The sequence below is a fragment of the Clinocottus analis genome, unplaced genomic scaffold (assembly GCF_023055335.1).
Source record: "Clinocottus analis isolate CAN_PGR_092001 unplaced genomic scaffold, fCliAna1.0.p SCAF_64, whole genome shotgun sequence".
Lineage (NCBI taxonomy): Eukaryota > Metazoa > Chordata > Actinopteri > Perciformes > Cottidae > Clinocottus > Clinocottus analis.
The window spans coordinates 190,417-211,556 of NW_027176223.1; the positions used below are offsets into that span (position 1 = coordinate 190,417).

Below are 21,140 nucleotides of genomic sequence, written 5' to 3' on the forward strand. Positions count from 1 at the left end.
ACCTCACGACCTATGACCTCACGACCGATTACCTCACGACCTATTACCTCACGACCTACGACCTCACGACCTATGACCTCACGACCTATTACCTCATGACCGATTACCTCACGACCTATTACCTCACAACCTATTACCTCACGACCTTTACCTCACGACCTATTACCTCACGACCTATGACCTCATGACCGATTACCTCATGACCTATGACCTCACGACCGATTACCTCACGACCTATTACCTCACGACCTATTACCTCACGACCTATGACCTCGTGACCGATCGTACCTCTCATACCCCGGCTCTCAAACCCCCGAGTTCAAGTTGTATGTAAAACCTTTTTCATGTCATTTAATATAATAGTTATAACCATTTATTTGGTGTGTTCCAGATGTGGAAAGATTAGAAGATTAATATCCACTATTATTCCTCTGGCAATGTGGGTTTTGTCCATCCGGCAGGAGGCCGCAGGCCTCTTGAGTGACAGACAGGAGGTCTGGGTCGTCTCTCTGTGAGCTGTCCGGGTGAGACTCACACACTGACACTTGTACTGAGAGTGTGTGTGGTGTGTGTCTGTGTCTGTGTGGAGTGTCAAGGTGTGCCGTCGGCGTGTGTCATAATATCCTGTGGGTGATGAGAAGCAGGTCGAGGAAGAGGCCCTAGTTCCCCTACTCGTTCATCAAACCTCTTCATTCCCTCTATTTAAATCTCCATCCTCAGATTTTCTTTAGAAGGAGGATTTCTCTGTTTCTCTTGCCTTTTCTCATGTGGGTGTCTAATCAGTCGACGGTAAAGGTTTGAAGCCATCAGTTCCTCCGTGTGCTGCGCTGACCGAACGCTGAGCCGTACAGGAAGTGCTTTACCTACAGGATGCGTTGAACCCAACCTTCTGACATGTCCTCTCTGAAGGCCACTGCAGCAGAACCGGACCAATGACACGTGATGAACTGAAGAAGGCCTGCTGTGATGTTTAGATACCACCTGGGACTGACTGGCTCCCCTAAAGGTATAGCGTACCGATACTCAGCCGACACATCAGGGACGAAATGGAAATATGGAATATTCTTTGCAAATGTTCACGATCAAACCTCTCACACCAAATATTTATCTAATGTGCCAAAGAGTCATTTTTACTGTAATTTAGACAGTTTACATTAGTAAGCCGTTTGGTCAATCTACCTCCCGAAAAAACATATTCCCACTTCTTCTTTCCATTTCTTTTCAAAGATCAACATGCTGTGAACACGGTTTGTCTCCGTAGAGGCTCGATGGGACCCAACCAGACCTGACAGCGAGTCCCTGCTGCACATCGTGACAGACATCAGACGCCATCTTTGAGAACTTCCCACGATGTGAAAGTGTCCCTTGAAGACGTTACATTACGGGTCATTTACACAACGTGTCTCAAGAAGACTCTGGAGGTCGGATCAGAGATTCCTCTACAAATCCTCAGACCTTTGGGTTTACAAAGTAAAATATTCTCACGACGAATGAGATTGATGCCAAAAGGCAAAGCATTCCAAAACAGTAGCAGAGTGAGTGGTGTGTGTGTGTGTGTGTGTGTGTGTGTGTGTGTGTGTGTGTGTTCACCTCGGTATGTTGTCGTCGACTGTTGCACATCCGTACAGAAACACAATGACCCCCACTAGAGAGGCAGGAATCAGCATCTGGGTGTACAGACCCAGCCAGGCAAAGTACAGACCGATCTTCTCCCCGAAATACTTCCTGAACACAAAGAAAGAGTCAAATCATCAGGATTATTAGATAAAGCTACAATGATGAGTAGAATCTCCAAAAATGAACAACAGACATTCATAAAAATGCAAGGAAGTCATATGGCTATCAATATTCTACCTGACACTTTAAAACTGAGATGCTGTAAAGACCGAGTGAGCTTAATGAACCTGAACGCACCAACAAACATCAATCGAAGCTTTCCAATGTCATGCGGCACTTTCCGTAATGTTTAAATCGGCTGATTTGATGCTCAAACAACCAACTTCTTGCCTGAAAACATCCTAAAATGACATTGTGTGGCTCAACAACAGTAGTATTCAGAGAACGTCAACTTTCAGTTGTGAGTTTTCTCATCAAGTACAGAGAAGATCGCGTATTGAGAAACGGCCGCTGGAGACATCTTAACGCTGATTGGCCAAGACTCGTCACATCAAAGATGTCCTCTTTATGAAGATGATAACAACAACTTTTCTCCGCGTCTCAGAGTCCAATCTCAGAAACGCTGGCGCGGTCGCGCGGCTCCAAAAAGGAGGACAAATACGCGTCCGACTTGATGCTGCGCCGGACGCCGGACAGGGCATTGAACACCCGGACTGAGCGTTGAACACCCGGACTGAGCGTTGAACACCCGGACAGGGCGTTGAACACCCGGACTGAGCGTTGAACACCCGGACTGAGCGTTGAACACGCGGACAGGGCGTTGAACACCCGGACTGGGCGTTGAACACCCGGACAGGGCGTTGAACACCCGGACAGGGCGTTGAACACCCGGACTGAGCGTTGAACACCCGGACAGGGCGTTGAACACCTGGACTGAGCGTTGAACACCCGGACAGGGCGTTGAACACCCGGACAGGGCGTTGAACACCCGGACTGAGCGTTGAACACCCGGACAGGGCGTTGAACACCCGGACTGGGCGTTGAACACCCGGACTGAGCGTTGAACACCCGGACAGGGCGTTGAACACCCGGACTGGGCGTTGAACACCCGGACTGGGCGTTGAACACCCGGACTGAGCGTTGAACACCCGGACTTGGCGTTGAACACCCGGACTGGGCGTTGAACACCCGGACTGAGCGTTGAACACCCGGACTGGGCGTTGAACACCCGGACTGGGCGTTGAACACCCGGACAGGGCATTGAACACCCGGAAAGGGCATTGAACACCCGGACTGTCCGGACTAAATCCAGACGTCTGGTCCCCTCAGCCTCTTCACCTCAGAATCTAGCTCCTCAATAACAGAAGCGTTAGCTAATAACTTTCCTACCGGAGCGTTAGCTAGCGGGCTAATGTTGCGTTCTCTCCTGCTGTGTTTAGTGACTCAATTCATCAAGCTGGAGCTAACGTGAGCTAAGTCTATGTCAGCAGAGCTCCTGGGTAACTTAACTTACTATATTATATATTATATTACCATGCTCTCGCACTCCCTTCTGGCACGCACATCTGTTCACAGTTCACTGAACCCCAGCCCTCCAAAAAAAACATTTATCGAATCTACGTGATTCACGTCGGTCGCCTATTTTGGTTTCAAAACGGCGAATTTCGTCGAGGGGTGAGGGATTTTCATGCCTGATAATAAACCTAAACGCACCTTTTCACTAATTTAGCTGTGACATCACCAAAAATCAGTTAGTGCTATTGACTTATTAATGACAAATTCACATTGCACCAGTTTCCAGTAGGACAACTGCCAGTAAATGATGTTTCTAAATACATTTCCTTACCGCACAAGTCCGATGGGCTGGTACTTGTAGAAGACACTGTAGTTCGCCCACTCTTCATACAAGAGCTGAGGAAGACAATGGAAAGTATTGTCATGCATTATGTGTACAGTTGTATCATACCTTTACACTTTATCCTGCCACATTTATCTTGGCAGAGTTTATTTCCCTGTGAGTGAAAAGTGAAGCACCTCAACAGCAAGACAGAAGACGATGACATGAAGGAATGACTCTGTTCCTGTAAATGGATCTTTATTCACTGTTACAGTCATTAAAAGCAAAAGCACCATGTGTAGACACTCAGTATACCTTCAGTAGCTAGCGTAGCATAGAAGAGCTAACACTAACGTGAGCCCTTCTCTACGTTTAGAAACAACGTTCTCACCTTTCGGTCATTGGGGGCTGCGCTCTCCTCATTGATGTCTCCCTGAAGTAGGAAAGAGAAACACGACAGCTAGTTACCGAGTAACTGACTGGAAACCAAGTTTGCTGACATCTTTTTACCTCATCTTCATATAAACCTGATTTACTAGGACAGCCGATGATATTGATCAGCACCGGGACTAGCAGTACTCACATCGTGGAGCGGATAAGCTGCTGAATAGACAGCACTCGCCAGGAGGCTGGTGATCCCTGCCGAGAGCAAACAAACAGGAGCTAATGTGAGTTGTACATATTTACAGTCAGTGTTACCAAAGCTGCGTCATTGAGGCTCGCACACCTCTGAATTATATTACTCATAGACAGTGTTGGGAAGTTACCAGAAAAGTGTGGTAAGCTAAGCTTTAAGCTATTCTACATTGAATTAAGCTTCACCACACTAAGGAGTCCATTCAATTCAGTTGATTTTGTAGAGCCCAAAATAACAAATTACAAATTATCCTCGGAGCGCTTTACAATCTGTACTCATGACATCCTGTCCCAGAACCTCACATCTGATCAGGAACAACTCCCCAAATAAAGACAGTAAAACCCTTTCACAGGGAAACAGGAAGAAGCTTCATAGAGCAACAGAGATGAGATCTCCAGGATGGACAGAAGCAACAGATGTCATGTGACCAGAATGAGCAATAACAGAGTTACAGCACATTACATGAATATGACAGAAACTATTCAAACAATAAATACACTCCAGAGAAATGTGGCAAGCATCCTGTGGTAACAACAAATCCATCAAACTACGCAGGAGGAGAGCTAGCCAGGTGACGTTAGCAGCACAGTCTTGCTTGGCTACATAACAAAGCTAACAACATAGCAACATTTGTACAACCTCACTTCATCAAAAACAAAGGTCTATTGAATTGTACGTCATTCCCATGCATGCAGTGTGTGCAGTAAGCACAGGGACTGGCTGTTCTGCTCACAGCACTGCTTATAACACAGCTAACAGCTCACGTTCTGGTGCGTTCAAGCACCCAGGACCCCGTAGCGGGCTACTTCTCCCCACTGGCTGGCTACTGAAGTGACATAGTTGCTGAACACAGGGCACAGACGTGTGTGTGATCATAGTGAGCCATCTACACAAGGAGGCCAGTAACGCACATCCAGACTCACCCATGCTGTACTTGGCCTTGCATTTTGTTCGTTTTAGTATCTCAAAAACCTGAAAGGAAATGAAAAACAGAAGAACTGAACTTTATTCACCAAGCTGCTGGAGAAATAATATCTACTTAAAATACTGTGATTTATAGACACTGTCGTAAAACAATGATGAAGCTCTAATCTGCAATACCAGCCATAACCACAACCAAATGTCTGTGCATAACCTCTGTAGTTCTGTATCATCCTTCTTATTTTTTGTGGTGTTCAAACAACCTTGTCTCCAACAAAACTACATTCCCATACAACTAAACTGTACTATCAGCAATGTTTCGAGGAAAACAGTTTTCTTCTGGATTACTGTCGCTGTTAACATTGTTAACATAGTAAATTCAATCAAAAGCTCAACAAAACAACTTAGGTTCAGAAAAACTTCCTTTAGCTTAAAATAAGTATGTGAGCTACTTTATTTAAGGACATAAATTCAAGTTAACAGAGTGCTGCAGAGATGACATTTATGGAGGCAAACCCCAGAAGCTTCACTCTGGTTCCCTCGACAAAAACAAACAAACGAAGTGGCAAACAAACATTTACAACATGTTTCGTTTAGCAAGATAATCGTCACAAAGGAACACCACTTTCAAGATGTTTTAAGCGCGAACCGATTGGTTGAAGAAAATAACTGACGTAAAAGCGTAAAAAACATTTCGAGACGAGGGAACTGGGAGTGCAAAAATGCTGACTCCGTGTTTTATGTCTTTACTTAACTCCCGGCTTCACACAGGACACAAACAATTGGGCTTAAAGGGTTAAAGTCCAGTGTTGACCCACCTATACAGCCCGGCCTCCTCCCTACACGGCCTGTGCCCTAAGATCAGAAACATATTTGCAGTATGTCCAAAGCAAACGCAATCTGGGAGAAAATCTGTTTCCCTCGAAACGTAATTGACAATTTAGTTTCCTTGTATGAAACCGTCGTCTTTGGGAGATCAGCCGGTGTTAAAAACATCACGTTTTGGTTGTTGCCCTTCTAACAAGGTTTCACTCGATATGTTCAAAATTATATGAAATCTGTCAGATTTCTGTCAGAAAACATGTTGGCTAAAAACCACAGTTGTTCATGGAAGGATATTTTGGTCTTGGTAGATTCATGCAGACAAACTTCAGTGTACTTACTATTGAACTCCTGGTTTTGGTGTCAAAGAAGTAATCTTTGTCTGAGAGGTCAAACCTGTTTGTTAAAAACAAACAACAGCTCTCGTTATTGTCTGTTCAAGTTAGGACAACTTACTGTGGTGTGAACCACACTAACAGTGCAGCGCTCGATACCGCTGTACAAGGCTACAAGGATCCAACTTCAGGCTACGAGGATCCAACTTCAGGCTACGAGGATCCAACTATAGGCTACACGGATCCAACTTCAGTCTACAAGTGTCCAACTGCAGGCTACAAGGGTCCAACTTCAGGCTACGAGGATCCACCTATAGGCTACAAGGGTCCAACTTCAGTCTACAAGGGTCCAACTTCAGGCTACGAGGATCCAACTATAGGCTACGAGGATCCAACTATAGGCTACAAGGGTCCAACTTCAGTCTACAAGGGTCCAACTTCAGGCTACGAGGATCCAACTTCAGGCTACAAGGATCCAGCTACAAGGATCCAACTATAGGCTACACGGATCCAACTTCAGTCTACAAGTGTCCAACTGCAGGCTACAAGGGTCCAACTTCAGGCTACAAGGATCCAGCTACAAGGATCCATCTTCAGGCTACGAGGATCCAACTTCAGGCTACGAGGATCCAACTATAGGCTACGAGGATCCAACTTAAGGCTACAAGGATCCAACTTCAGTCTACAAGGGTCCAGCTACAAGAATCCATCTTCAGGCTACGAGGATCCAACTTTAGGCTACGAGGATCCAACTTTAGGCTACGAAGATCCAACTTCAGGCTACGAGGATCCAACTTCAGGCTACAAGGATCCAACTTCAGGCTTCAAGGATCTAACTTCAGGCTTCAAGAATCCAACTTCAGGCTACAAGGATCCAACTTCAGGCTACGAGGATCCAACTTCAGGCTACACGGATCCAACTTCAGTTTATAAGGATCCAACTTCAGGCTACAAGGATCCAACTTCAGGCTACAAGGATCTAACTTCAGGCTTCAAGGATCCAACTTCAGGCTACAAATATTCAACTTCAGGCTACAAGGATCCAACTTCAGGCTACACGGACCCAACTTCAGGCTACACGGATCGAACTTCAGGCTATACGGATCGAACTTCAGGCTACATGGATCCAACTTCAGGCTACGCGGATCCAACTTCAGGCTACACAGATCCAACTTCAGGCTACAAGTATCTAACTTCAGGCTTCAAGGATCCAACTTCAGGCTACAAATATTCAACTTCAGGCTACAAGGATCCAACTTCAGGCTACACGGACCCAACTTCAGGCTACACGGATCCAACTTCAGGCTATACGGATCCAACTTCAGGCTACAAGGATCCAACTTCAGGCTACAAGTATCCAACTTCAGGCTACACGGATCCAACTTTAGGCTACAAGGATTCAACTTCAGGCTACACGGATCCAACTTCAGTTTATAAGGATCCAACTTCAGGCTACAAGGATCCAACTTCAGGCTACAAGGATCTAACTTCAGGCTTCAAGGATCCAACTTCAGGCTACAAATATTCAACTTCAGGCTACAAGGATCCAACTTCAGGCTACACGGACCCAACTTCAGGCTATACGGATCCAACTTCAGGCGACATGGATCCAACTTCAGGCTACACGGATCCAACTTCAGGCTACACAGATCCAACTTCAGGCTACAAGTATCTAACTTCAGGCTTCAAGGATCCAACTTCAGGCTACAAATATTCAACTTCAGGCTACAAGGATCCAACTTCAGGCTACACGGACCCAACTTCAGGCTACACGGATCCAACTTCAGGCTACAAGTATCCAACTTCAGGCTACACGGATCCAACTTCAGGCTACACGGATCCAACTTCAGGCTACACAGATCCAACTTCAGGCTACAAAGATCCAACTTCAGACTACACAAATCCAACTTCAGGCTACACGGATCCAACTTCAGGCTATACGGATCCAACTTCAGGCTACAAGGATCCAACTTCAGGCTACACGGATCCAACTTCAGGCTACACGGATCCAACTTCAGGCTACACGGATCCAACTTCAGGCTACACAGATCCAACTTCAGGCTACACAGATCCAACTTCAGGCTACAAGGATCCAACTTCAGGCTACGAGGATCCAACTTCAGGCTACACGGATCCAACTTTAGGCTACAAGGATTCAACTTCAGGCTACACGGATCCAACTTCAGTTTATAAGGATCCAACTTCAGGCTACAAGGATCCAACTTCAGGCTACAAGGATCTAACTTCAGGCTTCAAGGATCCAACTTCAGGCTACAAATATTCAACTTCAGGCTACAAGGATCCAACTTCAGGCTACACGGACCCAACTTCAGGCTATACGGATCCAACTTCAGGCTACATGGATCCAACTTCAGGCTACACGGATCCAACTTCAGGCTACACAGATCCAACTTCAGGCTACAAGTATCTAACTTCAGGCTTCAAGGATCCAACTTCAGGCTACAAATATTCAACTTCAGGCTACAAGGATCCAACTTCAGGCTACACGGACCCAACTTCAGGCTACACGGATCCAACTTCAGGCTATACGGATCCAACTTCAGGCTACAAGGATCCAACTTCAGGCTACAAGTATCCAACTTCAGGCTACACGGATCCAACTTCAGGCTACACGGATCCAACTTCAGGCTACACAGATCCAACTTCAGGCTACAAGGATCCAACTTCAGGCTACACAAATCCAACTTCAGGCTACAAGGATCCAACTTCAGGCTACACGGATCCAACTTCAGGCTACACGGATCCAACTTCAGGCTACACAGATCCAACTTCAGGCTACACGGATCCAACTTCAGGCTACACGGATCCAACTTCAGGCTACAAGGATCCAACTTCAGGCTACACAGATCCAACTTCAGGCTACAAATATCCAACTTTAGGCTACAAGGACCCAACTGTAGGCTACATGGATCCAACTTCAGGCTACAAATATCCAACTGTGGGCTACAAGGATCTAACTTCAGACTACGTGGATCCAATTTCAAGCTACACGGATCCAACATCAGGCCACAAGGATCCAACTTCAGGCTTTAAGGATTTAACTTCAGACTACATGGATCCAACTTCAGGCTACATGGATCCAACTTCAGGCTACACAGATCCAACTTCAAGCTACAAGGATTCAACTTCAGACTACATAGATCCACCTTCAGGCTACAAAGATCCAACTTCGGGCTACAAGTATCCAACTTCAGGCCACAAGGATCCAACTTCAGGCTACAAAGATCCAACTTCAGGCTACAAGGATCCACTTCTTTTCATCAGAGTGTAAGAGATGCACTTACAGGTGCTGCTTCTCTCTGGAGAATGTGTGTGACAGGTGTTTGATGTTCTTGGGTTGATGTTCCTCAACTTGCGGGTGGAGAGGTTCCACAACTTTACTGACCAGGGAGCTGATCTTCTCCACCACACCGCGCAACTGCTTGACTTCATACACCTATCAGGACACACACACATAGACAATCACACACTTTTCAATCAATGTTCCCTTCTGTGTGTTGTACTTTAAACACATCAAATACATTGGTAGAATATTTAATTTATTTAATATTTTATTTAATACATTTTCATATTAGGGGTGAAGTGGATCGTAAAACTCAAACATTTTCAACTGCTCTGACGTCAGTGAACAACATGAAAGATTATGAATGTTATTCCTTTACTTTATGTTTTTGTTTTATACCTTGAAATTAGTAGTTCACATTAATGATGTATTATAAGCTGCTCAGAGCTAGTGGTGGGGAGTTAATCAGCTACTATCATATCAAATATCTATTTTATATTCCTGGGAAAACATCTCCTTCAAACAAATGAATTTCATTAAAGTTGAGAACCCTTAGATCAGAACATAGAAACCTGAGATCAGAACATAGAACCCTATTCCTAGACACATAATCCATCCATCCATTTTCATCTGCTTATCCGGGGTCGGGTCGCGGTGGCAGCACCCAGCAGACCGACCCAGGCTTCCCTCTCACCCGCAACATGTTCCAGCTCGTTCTGGGGACCCCGAGACGTTCCCAGGCCAGCCGGGAGATGTAATCCCTCCAGCGTGTACTGGGTCTTCCCCGGGGCCTCTTCCCAGTTGGACGTGCCTGGAAAACCTCTAATGGGAGGCGTCCAGGAGGCATCCGGATTAAATGAACCACCTCAGCTGACTCCTTTCGATACGAAGGAGCAGCGACTTGACTCCAAGCTCCCTCCTGATGTCCGAGCTCCTTAACCTATCTCTTAGGCTGAGCCCTACAAAGGAACCTCATCTCCTTACCCTATCTCTAAGGCTGAGCCCGGCCACCCTACGGAGGAAGCTCATTTCGGCCGCTTGTATCCGCGACCTCGTTCTTTCGGTCACGACCCAGAGTTGGTGACCATAGGTGAGGGTTGGAACGTAGACCGACCAGTAAATAGAGAGCTCCTCCTTCCGACTCAGCTCCCTCTTCACCAAGACGGACCGGTACAGCGCCTGTTTTACTGCTGCAGCCGCACCGATCCGCCTGTCGATCTCCCGCTCCACCTTACCCTCACTCGTGAACAAGACCCCGAGGTACTTGAACTCCTTCGCTTTGGGCAGGCATGTTGTCCCCACCTGAAGGGAGCAATTTCCTCCGCCCCCCGACTGCGCCTAGAAATCCTGTCCATGAAAGTCACAAACAGGACCGGTGATAAAGGGCAGCCCTGGCGGAGGCCAACACCCACCAGGAACGTGTCTGACTTAATACCGAGGATACGGACACAACTCCTACTGCAGGCGTATAGAGACCGGATAGCTCGTGCCAACGGGTCCGGCACCCCGTACTCCCGCAGCACCCCCCACAGAACCCCCCGAGGGACCCGGTCGAAAGCCTTCTCCAAGTCCACAAAGCACATGTAGACTGGTTGGGCAAACTCCCAAGACCCCTCCAGTAGTCCCGCAAGGGTAAAGAGCTGGTCCACTGTTCCACGACACATAATAATAATAATAATAATAATAATAATAATAATATTAATAATAATATTTACAAAGCACCTTTCAAGCATACAAAGTGCTTTCCAGATTAAAATCTTTACAGAATTAAACATGTTCTTATATTGCTCTTAGCATGAAGGTCAGGTGAACTCAGAGCGGAGAGGAGAGGCGGGCTGTGAACTGGCATTGAGGGCTATTAAAGGATGAACACGTCCTTCAGTCCATGGCTTTCTTAAAATACCCTGGTTGTGTGCAGCATCTGTTCAGACTGATTCTCTTGCCTGAGGACAGGAACCCTCTTACGTATTGTCTGTAAATAAATGATTAATGAAGGTGTCCACACTGTGCCAGTTGAGGGTAAGCTGTTTGCAGATGTTCCAATAATCCATAATCCATTGAAAACATGGAGGTTCTTCTGTTTCTAAATCTAGATGTCTCACTACTTTTAATTTATGTTTTACGTTTTATTATATCTAGCCCTTGGCCGTTGTGAGCCTTCCGTCAAGAGCTTCTGTTTACACCGCGGAGAAACAGTTCAGTATTAAAGCACGTCGGCCTGACACACGACATATTGGAGGTAGGAAACATCCTCCCAAAGCATTTCTTTCTACCAAACCAGAGACCAACTCTGTAAATGTGTCTCTGAGCTTCAAACTATGATTCTCCCTCGAGCGGCGGTTCTGGATGTGTCAGTGAACATCGTTACAAGCAGAGTGTCTTTTCAAAATAAATGTCCATGTTCACAAGAAATACAGTTTTACCTCAAAACATGCATATTGTCTCTTTTCAAAATAAAATTCCAACATGTTTTTTTCCACACAAATACGTAGATATCAGAGCTGATGGAGGAAAACATGATTTCACTTATACTTCCACACCTCCTCTGAGCTCCGACAATAGCAAAGGTGTGTTGTTGAAAAGTGTTCAGAGAAAAGTGTGTTCTTCCTTGTTTACCTGACAGAAAGGGAACCACACCGAGAGTCTTACCTTCTTGGTGGGCATCTTCAGCTTCATCAACTCGGCCTCTCGGCAGAGAATGTTCCACGGAGCGTGAACCTTCACGAAGCCCACTCCTGAAATCTTGGTCTAAGAGACACACGGCAAACAAATACCGCTCAATTGTGAACAACTCATACATGGTTTGATGTCATCAGGAATACTAAATACAACGCTGCTTGTCAAAAATCTAAAAAAATGACACTCAAGGTAGAACAAGCACAACAACCCTCTGAGCAGTGAGGACCATCGCTGGAGGAAGTCCAGCTTTCTGTGGAACCAGAAAGCCTTTTCAACATTGTCACCGACATCCTTTGTTTTTTCTCGAGGTGCCAGGAGAACATCATGCTTGAGGAGACGCAGGAGAACATCATGTTTGAGGAGGCAACAGGAGAACATCATGTTTGAGGAGGCGCAGGAGAACATCATGTTTGAGGAGGCAACAGGAGAACATCATGTTTGAGGAGGCGCAGGAGAACATCATGTTTGAGGAGGCAACAAGAGAACATCATGTTTGAGGAGGCGACAGGAGAACATCATGTTTGAGGAGGCGCAGGAGAACATCATGTTTGAGGAGGCGACAGGAGAACATCATGTTTGAGGAGGCGACAGGAGAACATCATGTTTGAGGAGGCGACAGGAGAACATCATGTTTGAGGAGGCGACAGGAGAACATCATGTTTTAGGAGGCAACAGGAGAACATCATGTTTGAGGAGGCGACAGGAGAACATCATGTTTGAGGAGGCGACAGGAGAACATCATGCTTGAGGAGGCGACAGGAGAACATCATGCTTGAGAAGGCGACAGGAGAACATCATGCTTGAGGAGGCGCAGGAGCTCTGTGGCCGGAGTGGATCCTCACTAACAGTCTTAACTGTCGGGGTGGGAATCACCAGCGGTCCAACGATTCAATACTATCACGATAATACGATATAAATCGATTATTGCGATTTATTCCTTTCCACCGCAAATTGTCTCCCATGAAAAACGTTGTCAACATATTGTATCTAAGAAGATAAAGGTTTCAATCTGTTCATCTAACTTCAATAATTTATATTGCAGCAAAATGAAGAAGCTAAAAAAGTAATTCATTTCATTATTCAAGGACCAAAATGTTTATCATTGATTTCATGAAAGATCGATACTTGGGTATTATATCGCCACGCAGAATATCACGATACCATCCTGGATCGACCCCCCCCCCCCCCCCCCACACACACACACTTTATTGTATTGTATCACGTGTTGTATCACATGCTGTAAACTCTCATGCCATATTGCAAAATGTTGAAGAGGAGAAATGAACCAGAAATTACTTTTTTTTAACCAAAATGTATTTTAAGAATAAAACACAAAAGTTAGAAAAAAAACTGCTAAAAGTTCAAACGCAAATGATTATGAATACATGGTATTAATGTACCATTAATAACATGTATTAATGTACCATTAATAACATGTATTAATGTATCAATAATATATGGTACTAATAATTATGATGATGCCTGATAAGCTGCATGAGCAGAATAACTGACTGAGGTGTGTGTGGTTATTTAGTCTGATGTCATCATGTAAAGTTCACCAAAGGTGAACATTGTGTGTGTGTGTGTGTGTGTGTGTGTGTGTGTGTGTGTGTGTGTGTGTGTGTGTGTGTGTGTGTGTGTGATTAAAATGTGCGTTTGGCCCTCGTGCCCAGTTTCAGGTAAACAGGAGTCCGGCCCTCTGAGCAGGCCAGTTCAGCCATTCCAAGTCTCCGCTGTGGAGAGCCTTATGTTCTATTTATATGCTGGCACCAGGACATCTCATGCATAGGCAGAATATCACTTCACACTTTTACACGCCTGCTACACAGATATATATAAGCTGCAACCCTGCAAATACTTTTGCCAAAAAATAGTCTTCGTCCTAAATGGCTGAAGACGTTTAGAAGTGGATGTCTCCTGACTTCTTGTATATCTTATATTCCTTTAATATAAACAAAGCCAAAGCCACGCCCACAACCAAAGTCTTGTTACTAAAAAAATCTACTTGTGAAAAGTAAACTTCACATTCCTCTGGCAGACATCCACTTCCAGATCCCCAAATCCTTGTTGATAAAAACATAGTTATTACTGTCACTAAAAAAATAACTATAATATTACTGCGAGTGTTTGTTTACCTCGATAGACAGAGTTATGACACGAGTACAGTAGACTCCAGTGAAGGGCAGGTGAGGAGAAAGAAGAGAAGAGGCAAGGAGAAGAGAAGAAGAGAGCAGGAGAGGTTTCCAATGTCCCTTTATTGAACCTTTGCAAGGAGACACCAGATCACTGTCCCATCCTGAAGGCCTGCATACCGTCCATCACCTGTTCTACTGTCTCATCCTGAAGGCCTGCATACCGTCCATCACCTGTTCTACTGTCCCATCCTGAAGGCCTGCATACCGTCCATCACCTGTTCCCTTGTCCCATCCTGAAGGCCTGCATACCGTCCATCACCTGTTCTACTGTCCCATCCTGAAGGCCTGCATACCGTCCATCACCTGTTCTACTGTCTCATCCTGAAGGCCTGCATACCGTCCATCACCTATTCTACTGTCCCATCCTGAAGGCCTGCATACCGTCCATCACCTGTTCCCTTGTCCCATCCTGAAGGCCTGCATACCGTCCATCACCTGTTCCTCTGTCCCATCCTGAAGGCCTGCATACCGTCCATCACCTGTTCCTCTAACTCATCCTGAAGGCCTGCGGACCGTCTATCACCTGTTCCCTTGTCCCATCCTGAAGGCCTGCATACCGTCCATCACCTATTCTACTGTCCCATCCTGAAGGCCTGCATACCGTCCATCACCTGTTCTACTGTCCCATCCTGAAGGCCTGCATACCGTCCATCACCTGTTCTACTGTCCCATCCTGAAGGCCTGCATACCGTCCATCACCTGTTCCTCTGTCTCATCCTGAAGGCCTGCATACCATCCATCACCTATTCTACTGTCCCATCCTGAAGGCCTGCATACCATCCATCACCTGTTCTACTGTCCCATCCTGAAGGCCTGCATACCGTCCGTCACCTATTCTACTGTCCCATCCTGAAGGCCTGCATACCGTCCATCACCTATTCTACTGTCCCATCCTGAAGGCCTGCATACCGTACATCACCTGTTCTACTGTCCCATCCTGAAGGCCTGCATACCGTCCATCACCTGTTCCTCTGTCTCATCCTAAAGGTCTGCATACTGTCCATCACATGTCAGGCTTCCTACCAGCTTCCACACAGGAAGTCTGGAGGGAACCCAAATGAGTCTGAACTATCAAGGTGGTACTTGGTACTTTGCGTCAAATGATTGTCACACTTTGAAACTGCCTCTGTTTTTTGCTAGCTCATTATTCACTTGTAATTATCACTAAAATGTATTTTATGCCTTGCAGCTCAGAGTGCAAAACATTTATTTACAAATCTAAATGAGAGAGAGGACTGCCATCAGAGTAACTTTGATGTGTGTGTGTTGTGTTCACATAAAGGTGTGACGAAAGGAACAGAAGAGACTCTGAGTTTACTTGTCAGAATCAGTATGAGAGAGAAAGAAGATCTTGTTCTGTAAGATCTATGTTTATCAACTATTTATTCTTCCAGTATTTCCACTTTTCTCTACATCCTCTTTAAATATGGTTCAGTTTGTGCTTAAATTATGTCTCCAGTAGACGTGTATAGCGCTTTTCTAGCGCTTTAACACTACATGACATCATTCACACCCATGTGGGAGGAGTTACATGCAAGGTGCCACCATCAGGACTAACTAACACCCACACACATTCACACTGCGTGGGCACAGCTGCAGGAGCAAAGTAGGGTTAAGTAACTTGCTTTAAGGACACATCGACATGGACTTGCAGAGCCGGAGATCGAACCGCCGAGCCTCTTATTGAAGGACGACCCTGCTCCCCACTGAGCCAGTCAAGCCGAGCTCATCACCATCCTGGTTTAGGGGAGAAAAGAACGCTCGGGCTTTCTGTATTTTCTTGCCTTGAAGGTGGAGCTCATTATAAATACTTTATGTAATAATAATATTACATAATAATATATCTTTGTTTATTCAATGATTTGATTGTGTATATCTGAATCTGCAAAACTAATAGTTTGGTACTTTATATCAGTGGTTCTCAACCTTTTTAAAGTGATGTACATGCAAAACACTTTTGGTTGAAAAACAATGTGAAGGACAGCGCTGAGCCATCGGTGTCTCATGTAATATAGAGTATATACAATTCAGTTGAATAACTTACACTTATGTTAATATATTAAGTACCTGCTAGGGTGCCTTCATGAACCTTGAGGGGTACAGGAAGGCACGAGTACTACCAGTAGTACTACTACTGGTACTGGTACTTTTACTAGTACTACTACTGGTACTTCTACTCGGACCGCCATTTGAGATGTATATCATATCCAGAAAGTTGTGTGTTGCTTCTCTGCATGTCGACCTGAGCTGCTGGTCATCATTTGGCTTCCAACCAGTGAGACATGCTTGTTTTATTCCCCATAGGAGCAAGCCCTCACCAGTACAACCACCACCATCACAGCTGCTGTCAACCATAGAGGCCAGTTCTGCTTTGGGTTCTCCTCCTTCCTGATGTTTTCTCTTCAACTGTGTCTCCTACTTTGGTACCTTGACTTGTGTTTTTTTGTCTGCCTTCAGTGCCTCAGCTGTTTGGGCGCGGCTTCTTCTTCAAGTTTAAACGGCAGATCGCAACCGACTTGCCTAGGTGCATACTGCCACCCACTGGACTGGAGTGTGCAGATTCATGGTGCTGCTGCTGAGGATCCTCGTCTCTGTGAGGAATCACACGTACAGACGAACCCTAGCGGGTCGTCACCATCTAGTTCAACCCCCTTTTCTACCACAGAGAATTGGATCTGATTGGAAAATAAATCTGCTTAACCAGGTTCAAGTTACGGCGTGAGCCCAGCAGAGAAGGCTCAGCAGGCCGTGACGGCCGCCACTGACTTGCCGCTAACTGTGATACCTTTAAAAATTACATTTTATAAAGAAACATGTCAGTAAAGCAGATGACAGATATCGGGTGGAGCTCTTGTGTGGAGGTGAGTGTTTCAGTATGAATGAGTAAAGAAGTAAACTCACGTCCTCGTCTTTCTCCAGCTCCAGCCCCATGTCTCTCAGCTTCCCCTCAAACTCCTCCCTTCTGAGAATCTTGTGATCCTCGTGGCCGTTGAGGGTTTCCGTCAGACTGCCCAGCTCTATGTCGGCCGACGATGGCGACGCCGAGGCCGCCGGGTCCCTCGCCCTCTGCGCTCGGTGCTGTCGGGGGTGCTCGGCCCGGCTCGGGGGGCCGCGCCGCAGGCTGCGGGCGACGGCGTTTTCGGTCAGCAGGTGCGCCGCCTGGCGGCCGGAGCGGCCCGCGTTTGGCTTCTTCACGGGGTAGGTGAGGACGTAGTCCACGCGGCGCTGACCGTCCAGGAAGAAGAGGCCGTGTTGGCACTGGGTGCTCTCCTCTGGGGTCAGAGCCTTCAGCAGCTGGCAGCGTGCAGACAAGAGGGGAGGGGAGGCAAGACATGTTCATGATCAAAAACATCCAGATAGATTCTAACAATGTTCATATTTCCACCTGTATGAGCAAAAAATATCAAGTTAGTTATCCTGCTCAGAGTTGTGGGGTGCTGGATCGACCAGCTGACATCAACAGGGTTCTTCTGGACCGGCTCAGTTCAGCTCAGGCACATGGAGACAACCATTCACACTCACACCTTTATGGCTATTTAGAGTCTCTAATTAACCTGAACTCCAAGTAGAGAAACCTCCAGGGATTGAACCCGGGCCCCTCTTGCTGTGACGTGACAGCCTGCCACTTCACCATCATGCAGTGCAGCCACTTCACTATTGTGCCGTGCAGCCACTTCACCATTGTGCAATGCAGCCACTTCATCTTCATGCAGTGCAGCCACTTCATCATCGTGCAGTGCAGCCACTTCACAGTTTCCAAAATGTTTCCATATTTCAGATGGCATAGATCCAGATGATGATTTCAGGAGGAGGGTCTCAGTCTGTGGCGCTTCCTCATGAACTCTACGTGAGACTTAAATAGTGTGAATCCTGAGCTGTGACCTGAGCCTACAGTATTTCTCTCTATGAAGTCTACTTATAACGGTCTGGCTGCAGATCTTAGGGAAGGCGTCTGTGGATCAAACGACACAGAGAGCACGCAGCGACATCTGAAGGGGAACTCCACCCAGTTTACACTTGAAGATCAGTTACTGTGACGGGCAGGCTGCTGGTTCCTGTGTTGGATCCAGGTCACGGCTTCTCTTGTGAGCGGTTGCAGAAAAAGCGCAAAACTTCATCGCTTCTCAAGAGAGAAATGAGGAATGAAAACACCAGAACAGCTGCTCAGATTCCTCAAAACATAAAGCTGACACTAATTTAAAAGTGACAGTGAATATAGTACAGTCATTTTCCCCAATGATGTCCCTCATGTGTCCTTACTTCAACCAACTCAGGTTGAGGAGAACAAAAACATTTCAGAGCTCTGAGTCAATAACAACAAAGATTTATGAAAACCAATGTTAATCTGTTGGATAGTGTGTGTCTTTTTTAACTCAAAATGAACAATTTTGCAGTAACCTTACATTATTAAACAATCATCCCTCTGAGCTGCTACACATGTGAAACCCTGCTAGCAAACCACACAGCAACCAGCATTTCATTCCTAATATTTGTGCTTTAGTTTATACAACTGAAGGCATACTTGCTTAAAACATATCCTCTGTTAGTTACTTATCAAGAAAACACACAACTCAGCTAAATGCCAAGAGAAGTGCTTACTCTCTGTAACGAAATACACAGGGTTAGCCATGTTAGCTATGTTAGCTATGCTAGCGCGCAGAAAGTTTGCTTTACAAACATAGAAAGACTCACACGTTCACCAGGTTGGAAGTGTCTAATTTAAATCTGTGGTTAGTTGTTTTAAGGGTATCGTAGGATCCAGTGTTCTTAGACTTTGACCCAAAATAGGGGCTAAAAATAGATTTATTGACCTCTGCTGCTCCACTTCTGATCATTATTGTTTTAAACTCTGCTCCAACTTTTGAGATTATTAATATAACATTTAGGATTAGTACTTGTACCAACACATTCTTTTAAACAAAGTTAAAGACAAGTAGTCATAATTTCATCAAAGAATAATAATCTGATCAATCTCCATACAACCGTCTTGTCTGCGTGGATAACGAAGCAGCAAGGCAGCTCTGTGGATCACATGTTTGGAAGTGAACATCGTGTTATTTAAAATCAGCAGCTGTCAGAGGACATCATGGAGACACTGAGGACATCAAGGAGACACTGAGGACATCATGGAGACACTGAGGGCATCAAGGAGACACTGAGGAGACACTGAGGGCATCAAGGAGACACTGAGGACATCATGGAGACACTGAGGACATCAAGGAGACACTGAGGACATCATGGAGACACTGAGGACATCAAGGAGACACTGAGGACATCAAGGAGACACTGAGGACATCATGGAGACACTGAGGGCATCAAGGAGACACTGAGGACATCATGGAGACACTGAGGACATCAAGGAGACACCGAGGACATCAAGGAGACACTGAGGACATCACAGAAACACTGAGGACATCAAGGAGACACTGATGACATCAAGGAGACACTGAGGACATCAAGGAGACACTGAGGACATCACAGAAACACTGAGGACATCAAGGAGACACTGAGGACATCAAGGAGACACTGAGGACATCAATGAGACACTGGGGACATCACAGAAACACTGAGGACATCAAGGAGACACTGAGGACATCAAGGAGACACTGATGACATCAAGGAGACACTGAGGACATCAAGGAGACACTGATGACATCAAGGAGACACTGATGACATCATGGAGACACTGATGACATCACAGAAACACTGAGGACATCAAGGAGACACTGATGACATCATGGAGACACTGATGACATCATGGAGACACTGATGACATCAAGGAGACACTGATGACATCATGGAGACACTGATGACATCAAGGAGACACTGAGGACATCAAGGAGACACTGAGGACACACCTGCACAGAGAAGCCTGCACTGTAAATACCAGGGTTTAACAACTCAAATGATACGTTCAAGTGTGCCAGAGATAGACTTGTGTCCTGCCCTATCTTCCAATGTCATCTTCTAATGTCATCTTCCAATGTCATCTTCTCATGTCATCTTCTAATGTCATCTTCCAATGTCATCTTCTAATGTCATCTTCCAATGTCATCTTCTCATGTCATCTTCTAATGTCATCTTCTAATGTCATCTTCTAATGTCATCTTCTAATGTCATCTTCTCATGTCATCTTCTAATGTCATCTTCTCATGTCATCTTCTCATGTCATCTTCTAATGTCATCTTCTAATGTCATCTTCTCATGTCATCTTCTAATGTCATCTTCTAATGTCATCTTCTCATGTCATCTTCTAATGTCATCTTCTAATGTCATCTTCTAATGTCATCTTCTAATGTCATCTTCTAATGTCATCTTCTCATGTCATCTTCTAATGTCATCTTCTAATGTCATCTTCTAATGTCATCTTCTCATGTCATCTTCTCATGTCATCTTCTAATGTCATCTTCTCATGTCATCTTCTCATGTCATCTTCTAATGTCATCTTCTAATGTCATCTTCTCATGTCATCTTCTAATGTCATCTTCTAATGTCATCTTCTAATGTCATCTTCTAATGTCATCTTCCAATGTCATCTTCTCATGTCATCTTCTCATGTCATCTTCTCATGTCATCTTCTAATGTTTTCTTCTAATGTCATCTTCTCATGTCATCTTCTCATGTCATCTTCTAATGTCATCTTCTCATGTTATCTTCTCATGTCATCTTCTCATGTCATCTTCTCATGTTATCTTCTCATGTCATCTTCTAATGTCATCTTCTAATGTCATCTTCTCATGTCATCTTCTAATGTCATCTTCTCATGTCATCTTCTCATGTCATCTTCTCATGT

The 21,140-nt window shown here is 45.3% G+C and overlaps 1 protein-coding gene across 1 annotated transcript in view; it reads right to left on the bottom strand.

Annotated features, from left to right (window-relative positions):
* The window catches only part of LOC137804787 (anoctamin-1-like), a 41,366-nt gene that overhangs the window by 16,029 nt on the left and 4,197 nt on the right, over positions 1–21,140 (bottom strand). The window contains exons 2-10 of the mRNA XM_068604171.1: positions 17,249–17,641; positions 12,123–12,221; positions 9,475–9,626; positions 6,176–6,230; positions 5,015–5,063; positions 4,038–4,093; positions 3,846–3,887; positions 3,464–3,528; positions 1,591–1,725 (exon numbers count right to left, since the gene is read on the bottom strand). Coding sequence (XP_068460272.1) covers positions 1,591–1,725; positions 3,464–3,528; positions 3,846–3,887; positions 4,038–4,093; positions 5,015–5,063; positions 6,176–6,230; positions 9,475–9,626; positions 12,123–12,221; positions 17,249–17,641 — 1,046 coding nt within the window. The remainder of the gene's footprint in view (positions 1–1,590; positions 1,726–3,463; positions 3,529–3,845; positions 3,888–4,037; positions 4,094–5,014; positions 5,064–6,175; positions 6,231–9,474; positions 9,627–12,122; positions 12,222–17,248; positions 17,642–21,140) is intronic.